The 8,800-nt window shown below is 38.0% G+C and overlaps 1 protein-coding gene across 1 annotated transcript in view; it reads right to left on the bottom strand.

Moving 5' to 3' along the window:
- Positions 1–2,489: 2,489 nt before the first annotated feature.
- LOC109858076 (rhythmically expressed gene 5 protein) overlaps positions 2,490–8,800 on the bottom strand; it is an 8,347-nt gene continuing 2,036 nt past the window's right edge. Inside the window, exons 2-4 of the mRNA XM_020434972.1 lie at positions 5,927–6,098; positions 5,294–5,386; positions 2,490–3,385 (exon numbers count right to left, since the gene is read on the bottom strand). Coding sequence (XP_020290561.1) covers positions 2,970–3,385; positions 5,294–5,386; positions 5,927–6,098 — 681 coding nt within the window. The 3' untranslated portion in view covers positions 2,490–2,969. The remainder of the gene's footprint in view (positions 3,386–5,293; positions 5,387–5,926; positions 6,099–8,800) is intronic.

Below are 8,800 nucleotides of genomic sequence, written 5' to 3' on the forward strand. Positions count from 1 at the left end.
TTATATATAATACATTTTTAATATATAGTATTGTATTATATATAGTATATATTATGTATTGTATTTTGTATAATATACATTTTGTATAATGTATATTGTAGTATATATAGATATTATGTATATTATAATTTCAGTATAATATAATATAAAGTATATATAAATTAGTATACAAGTATTATATATAATCTTATTTCTCTGTATAATAAATATTATAAAGATTATATATAAATTAGTATATATAATATAATATATATAATATTGTATGTATAGTACATATATTATATATTGTATATAATTTTTATCTGAAAAAACTGAATTTTTCGCGGACACTAATAGCGATTTCGGCTGGTCTGCACCGCCTGCACAGTTCGGGTATCGGTGTAACTTGTGTGTTCGGCTGGTCGAATGGTGCAGTTCTTTGCTGGTGCCGCGTATTCGTCTGAGCTCAGTACACCACATAGATGCATGTTGGGTGTACAAACGGCGTCATTAATTCGAAGAATAGGCGCGGGAATCGGAGAGCAAGCGGGGCGGTTGCTCGTAGCACCAACGGGCGCCGTACTAACTAACTAGTAGCAATCAACTTTCGGCATATTTTTATTTGTTATAATATATCTATTTCTTCTTATTTATGCACAGTTTGCTCTCCGATCTCCGCGCCTATTCTTCGAATTAATGAATCGCCGTCTGTACACAAAGTGGCTCTCACAAATTAGTTGGAGCCAGTTGATGTGGTCTCGTGTTTGGCTGATATATACTACCGTGGTGGAAATATTCAGTGCAACACCACATGAGTGTACGCACTGCACACACTTGCACTTACTCTACACAGGTAGCACATCGGTGCAGATCAGCCGAAATCGCTATTAGTTGTTCATCACTTTTTCGCCTCGTTCGCTAGCGCTACCGGTGTACACTGGCAACCGCGTACTACGCAGTGTGTAGCCAACTGTGATCTTGCGGTCTGAGTGCAGGGGCTGTAAAGCACACGAGATCCCCGAGTTCGAAACCGCTCGATACCTCAGAATTTTTTCCAGATCTCTTTCAATTGAGTTGATCGTTCGAAAGGCGAACTGTGAATCGCCTCTAATAGTACCACATGTATATGTACGAATCAGAGAAAACATAGACTTAGATGTGTCCCTACATATGTTCTAATTTTGAATGATGAATGTCTTTTCCTACCTCTAACCGTTTTTGAGAAAAACACATGCTAAACTTTTTATCAACCTCACCCTGTATATTTAATTTGATATATATATTTTTTTATATAATATTATGCTAAGTAACAACAGAATCAACTTTTTGAATACAACCTGCAGAAATGTGTAAATTATCGGTAAAGAGGGAGGAAAACAAAAACATTTTTTACACATATACAGATTTATACATATGTATTTAGGCACTGTTAGTTATACTTTATCACAATGTCTTATTGTTAATTTCATTATATTATATATATGTATATATATATATATTTTATCACACACTCCTTATAAATCTATCTTTTATTAACGTGTACTGTGTGTACTTAAAATTAATCGCAGTAAAAAGGTATATTAGATATCTATGTACAAGGCGAAAAAAAATTGTATGATATAGATATACATGTGTATATATCGCGATATAATAATCAATTGTAATCGTCATAAATAGCAGTGTAGTATACATATATATATATATTTTTTAACAAACTCTCGCTTTTTTTTATACGCTAGCACCAATATAGCTTCTAACAAATACAGAAGTGTTAGATCAATTATAATATTAAAACGCACACACATACGTGTGTTTCGCATAATATTCAATTATTTAAAAGAATTATTATATATATATTCTAAGAAATATATGATTTTTTTTAGCGAGGTACATTGGTTCCCTTGTACACATTAGCGTGACATTACACATCAAAGAAAAATGGCATGTATGTCACGTGACTAAATTTGCAAAAATTCTTCGAATCTTCATAGACGATAACATACATCATTAACTGATACGAGTAATTATCATGCTCGTCGAAATTATTATATACTTTGTACGCGTTCTTTTTTTTTTTTTTTTTTTAATAATGTAATATTTACAATTTTGTGAAAAAAATGCGAAAAAATATCGTAGCACAAAAAACTCGTGAACTGTTACACAAAAATTTAAATTTTTGTTTATTTACTTATTATGGAGTCCGGAATAAATCATAAACAATTAATCGCACATTATTCGCCAAAAAAGTTAGCACCAGCTATGACAATCACATTGAGTATTAAATAAATAGTAAATGAAGAAGAAGAAAATTAAATACACGGAAACTCTAAGTGATATTCTCATGGTCGGCGATTATTTGTGTTATCGATATAACGTACAAACACACATAAAAAACCACACACGTATATATTCTCAATGATCGCGTATTCTAGAAATCTAATTACCGACCAATCGTCAAACCTCCGACCTTCGGTTCGCTCGAACCGTGAAATTTTCGCAATTTATTTGCGGTTTGCGTAAACTTTTTTTTTTTTATCGCAGACGAGAATTTCTTCCTTTTTTCTTTTTTTTTCTTACATTCCACGCTACACGTCCTTGAGATTTCTTCCTTCATTTTCATTAATCACGTCTGACGGCCCGAAGATTTCCTTTCGCGCTTATCGTAGCGACGATATCGGTAGATTATAAAACGCGATTTCATTGGTGATGAATTAATAATTGCGGCTGTGAATCGTCATCGCATCAATCGTCCGTGTTCAACGCGTCATCCGCGCTCTCTTCCTTATTTCCATTTTTTTTTTTTTTTCCATATTGTGAAACCGCGACAAGAACGCATCTCCGATGACGTCTCTCTCTCTCTCTCTGCAGGATCTCGGCGCGAGATTTTCTTTTCAAGAATCCTCTCCTTAATCGCGCGGAGCGTTGCAACTGGATGTGATCCATCGAAGGTATCTCTTATCTCAGTCGGACGCAAGAAAGCTCGTTCGTCACTAATAACGCACTCTGCGTCTGTACAGCGGCGTGACTCGCAATCTTTCGTAGGAAAGCGGATTTCTAGGAAAACGCGACGTTTCCGACGACAGTTTCAATTGTCGATAATCCTCCAAGTTGGACAGTCTTCTGTTGGCCGTTACTACGGGTTCCTTCGCGCCTTTCCCGTAGAACGTGCTGCCGCTCTTGGCTTCGATGTCCTCTATAGACGGCAAACGAGAGTATCGCATCTCGTCCGCGTCCTCGTCTCTCGGCAACGGGCGCTTCTGATCTTCCGGAACCGGTCGGCCGTCCGGATAAACGCGTATCACCATCGGACCCGCCAGATAAGGACCGTTCGATTCCGACGGCACGTAATCGCCGCTCGACGCGGTTTCCTCGCCGCCGAGGCCGTTCGTTTCGCCGTCGCTGCTAACTGAAATATAATCGAAGAGAGAGAGAAAGATAAATACTACGTTACATCGCGATGTGACCGCTTAACTTCGAAATTGAAAACGTTCGTTTCTGTCGTGGATTAAGAAACAGGCTTGTTAAAACGCAATGGATATAATAATATATCGGAACGTTTCATATTCGCTTGTACAAAAATTCTCGTCGAAAGGACAACAACGTTTCGACTTTGTACGATTTTTGCGCAAACAGAGTTGAACTTGTTCGACGTAACGAACATGATTTGCGTTCGATGGTTCGATAGCGGTATCTCGTATCGATTTCTGCCATTTCGATAAACGAGTTAAAATGTTGATTGAAATATTTTTTATGTTGTTTTTTTCTTGTAGCGAATATCTTGTTTCAAAGAATGATCGGTCGCGAAGAGATAAGATCAACGACCGTCCCCGCCCTCTCTTATCTCGTCGCGCGCACGCGCGATGGATTTTTTATTCCTAAACGCAATTTCGCGCGCGCGCGACCTCCGCGTTATGATAATTTATTTAACATATCGATTTTTCGGATACTTTTCTTCCGGCAATTAATCGAATACCGTCAATTTGTGAAATACAAGGCAACCTATCGAATATATCGTCAATTTGTAAAACACACAAGGACTTCGCGCGAGCCAGGCGTGCAGGAATTTGCGATATATATGCGCGCGCGCACTTGCGCAAACACGTAATATTTGCAAACGGCGCGAACGCAGACATGTGACAATAAAACGTCACCGTGATTTCGCAAAACAATCTCATTTTTTTTTATTCACGTTCCATTATAATCTTTCGATGTGATAAAAACATGTTTCTTTCTCCGATATTTCGATACGAACGCGCGTGCGCGCGCGCGCTATAATTTCGTTCGGTATAAATTCTTGAAATCACGGGCGCGCAGCGACTTGGCTTTCATCGCGTGTGTCGATCATTTAGTACACGCAAGTTGCATACGCGTGTAATATATGGGCCACAGAGAAAATGTGAAAGCCACGGGTTTTTTTGCGCGCCCCCGCCTCATCTTTGTGGACATCGAGAAAAGTGACCTCCTTTCGCGACCTGCCTATCTATCGGATCTATGATTTTAGAGAAACGACGAGTGCCGTGCGAAACTTTTTAGAAGACCTCTCTCTAATTTCTCAGCTCATCGTCGTGCGACTCGTTGTCGGACTCCTCGACCAATCGTCGAACCGGCAAAGTTACATACAGCCCGTCAAGAAACTACTCAATAAAGTCGAATCTCATCTGTACTTTTTTTTTTTTTTTCAGATCGATCGGTGCAGCGTTCGAGAGTGACGGAAAATAAAAATGGTCCTGAAATTTTTGTTTGAGAAAAAAAAGGGAGAAAGCGCGCGAAACATCCGGCGAGGATTAATCGCCCCATCGGGACACAATCGTGCGAAGGAGAAAAAAAGACTTTCTAGAAGAGCGCGAGCGAGATCGAAGACCGCGTGGCTGAAAACTTTCTCGCGATATAGATATACTGCGTATTTCCGTTCGCTATCGAGGAGAGATATCCCTTGGAGGAAGGAGCAAGCTCATAAATTTTGTACTTTTTTTTTTTTTTTGTTCTCTATACCACGCTCTAAACCGAGGCACGAGGCACGTTTTCCTTCGGCGCGCGTGTAAGTCTCTTTTGTCGCGACATGTTTGCGGTTTGAAAAAAAAAAAAAAAAAGACACAACTTAATTACTTCTTTCTCTTTTATTCATGTGTTTTTTTTCTTTCGATCTCCGTAGGAATCTTCGACAATTAATATTCGCAGCTGATGATTTATTATTACGTTCCGGTTGTTTTTTTTGTTTTTTTGTTTTTTTTTTCACGTTTTTCCACTTTCGCACGACTCGTATAAAAGATCAAGCTGAATTGAAAAGAAGTTTGCGATTTGAATACAATTATACCTGCTAAATCCGCACCGGTAGTGAAGTAGGACTCGTCGCCGTCGTGGCTGACCCTCGACGAAATTCTGCTGCTTCCCACCATCGCGCGCCAAACTGTAAACAGGACGTTACAAGGTGGCGTGTGAGGCCGTGCGAAGACGCTATCAAGGCCAAAATTCACGGTTCATGTAAATATAGTTTTCGACGGGCGAGCGCAAAATGTGATTTTTCTGTAATATCCCGCCGCGATTTCATTTAAATAAACCGTTCTCAGAATCGATTTTAGATAGACGCGTGGAACGATTGATAAGATATTCGAAACGACAGCTCGTTAAAAAAAATAGACGCGATTTTTCACAATGCACCGGTTTATATTTCGTCCGTTGCATTGACCAAAATTTACGATTTCGAATTGCTGTCTCGTTCGAATCGAAAAAAAAAAAAAAAATAAAATGAAAAGAAATCTTCGAGCAACAGTGAAGTCATCGATGTCGCAAATGGCTTTGTGTCGCGCGATAACGAGCCAGCATTTGACATGTCTGTTATTATTCCTTCGAAGAATGAAATTTGTCAACGGCAATGTGATACTATTGTACGACGCCACGTGTCGTTTCGAATCTCACTTATCAATCACTCCACACACAGTTTTCTTACTCATTTCCTTGGCGCCGCGCTGGTAAGGATCCAGCTTGTCGAGGACGTTGTCATCCATGCCGGCGAGGCTTCGTATGCCGGATACGAGCAGGTTCTTGGTGCAGTCCGGCCTCGAGGAATCGGCGCAAAACTGTGCCACTTGTTTGCTGAATAGTCCGTACAGATGACTCATCTGAAACGAACGAAAGGTGCGAATCTATTTAAAGACTGTTTGTCTACGTGATTTGCCATTGATATATTGTGCGTTTGCGCTGTACAAGAACACGCAACACACGTTAATTCAATTCTAAGACAAGAAATTACACGTGTGTGTGAAGATATTTTTTTTTGCAACTAAAACATGTTTTTCTCTTATTAAAAATATAAAAATATATTTTTTTATTATATTTCTTTACTTAAACATGTGAATATATATATCCCGAGTCGAAATTTAAACCCTACTTTACAGGAAAAAAGGAAATTTCGGACGTATAGCAGCGTCAAAGTAGCATCTACTTTTTTTTTTACTTCTACTTTGAGCCTAACAGAGACTGCAATGCGCAATCTGAGCTGAGAATTGAACCCTACTACTTTAAAACTTTGGCAGGAAAAAAGGAAATTTTGGACGTATAGCAGCGTCAAAGTAGGATCTACTTTCTCTCTTACTCCTACATAAAAAAAGAGGAATTGAGGTTCAATGTAGACGCTAAATTTGTTGCTGCTGTTATAATTCGGCGACGCAGAACTTTTTTCGACGAAAATTAACATTAGATATACCAGCTATTTAAATATACCTATTAAAAAATACAAAAAATATATTTGTTACGAATATATATATAAAGTAACATTAAGTTCATAAAATGTATATTCTCTACTTATAGCTACAAAAGTCATAACATCATTTCGGAAAGCAAATGTTACATGCAGTAAAAATTTTGAATTGAAATTGCACGACCAGTCAAAATGACTGGTCTGGTAAATCTAGTGTTAACTTTGAAAAATACGCGCGATACACATTTTATTTTTATCTCCTCAAAAAAAAACGATGATCGTAAGTATATCGTAATATATCGCGGATCGCATTCTGGCCGCGTCCGGAGAAACTCGTTAATGTGTAACACACGGGGCGACGACGAACGGGACGACCGACAGTTATAAGAAACGCGGGCAAATATATGTATGCGCGATACGACGTACCCGTTCATCACGTATCGAATTGCGCGATAGCCGTCTTTTCACCGATATAAATCTCGGTGGGTTGCGTGAAACGTGGTGAGACGCGTATGTCTTCGTTCTCGCACCGGCGATCGCGATAACGAGAACGATGTCCACAGGCGGACTCCTTTTGCGGGTCGTCGTGCTTCGAGCACGCGGTCTCTCTCGGAATTTCTAATGATATTTTTGTACGACTTTCCCGCGCGCGGAATTTTTCCTACCGGATTTGTTTGATCTATTTTCGCCGCGCGCGTTCATTTCGACACTTTGACGCGCATAAGATATTTATAGATTTTATACACGATGTGCGGAATTGATTCCGTCTGACGCGTATTTATGGATTTGATATTTGCGTTCAACACCGAAACGAACAAACAATTTGTGAGAAGAAACGAGACGGTTTTCAACGTAAATAGAGGAAGTCGGAAAAATGACAAGGTTTTTATCTCACACCTTTCTAATGTGATTACCGTTGCTGACCAACGTATGTACGTACGTGTGTGGTCAGTGATGGATTATTGTCCGTTTCCGCTGCGGTTCCGGAAATTGGGAGAAAGCAGAGATGAGCGGAACTCGTCGGCTACGAACGAATTAGCGCGGAAAGACAATGACTGCATGCGCTGCAGTTACCTACGATGTATGTCTACGAAGCAGCGATTTTTATATCTCTCTTTCATCTTCTATTAAACGTTCTATTTAACGTCTTTCTTGCTTATATGCACGTGTGAATAAAAAAAAAAAAAACAACACGCGACTCGCAAAAAATTTTTAATTGCTCATATAAATATTCAAATATTGAGCAATTAAAAATTTTTTGCGAGTCACGTGTTTTTTTTTTATAGAATAATATTATAGAATATTTATATCTTTTTAAAACTTAATTAACTGTAAACAGTTAATTAACTGTAAACAGCTAATTAAGTTTTAAAAAGATATAAATATTCTATATCTTAGTTCTTCTATATATATCTATTAAAATATTCTATATCATTAAAACAAATTCAGATCGGTTTCACAATTTTGACTACAACGTACTAAGTAAAAAATGTATTTTAAAAAAATTAATGTATAAACAATTTGCATAATAATGTAGTTTTCGCATGAATTTATGAATTCTATCAATCCGTGTGTGTACAATTTTTCTAATTAAATCACTTCTCGTAATCGTCACGTTTGACGCGTGTATAATCAAGCGGAATCTTTAATCTGTACATTGACCTAAACTGGTCGAGAAACCGATCAGTAAGCTTTCCTCCAATGCTCTTGAACTTCAGCTCTTAGACTCACTCGATCGCTTTTACTCGCTCCAATATTACATGCGCGCATTTAATCTCGCGCACGCAGCTGCGAGAAATATCAAGTGCATGCAACCTTGGCCAAGAACACGAAACGCTTTCAACATTTCCCGCTTGAGAAAAAAAAATCAATCTTAAAAAATCAGAATTTAATTATTAATTACAATTTTCTACCGCATTCCATCTTTAGTTTTACTTTTAAGCGCGCATCAAATAAAATGTATAAACGGAGTTAAAAAGAAGTCGGGACGAATTTTTCTCGTCTTTTTTTTTTAGCAATTTAATTGAAATTTTATTATTTCTCAAAACTCTCACAGCTACGCATCTCAAGTATCTCACAAAATAAAATTCCATGAACACACGTCGAAAAAAAATAACAGGTTGC

Source organism: Pseudomyrmex gracilis, unplaced genomic scaffold, assembly GCF_002006095.1.
Source record: "Pseudomyrmex gracilis isolate BER0280 unplaced genomic scaffold, ASM200609v1 scaffold_186, whole genome shotgun sequence".
In the NCBI taxonomy this organism is placed as follows: domain Eukaryota; kingdom Metazoa; phylum Arthropoda; class Insecta; order Hymenoptera; family Formicidae; genus Pseudomyrmex; species Pseudomyrmex gracilis.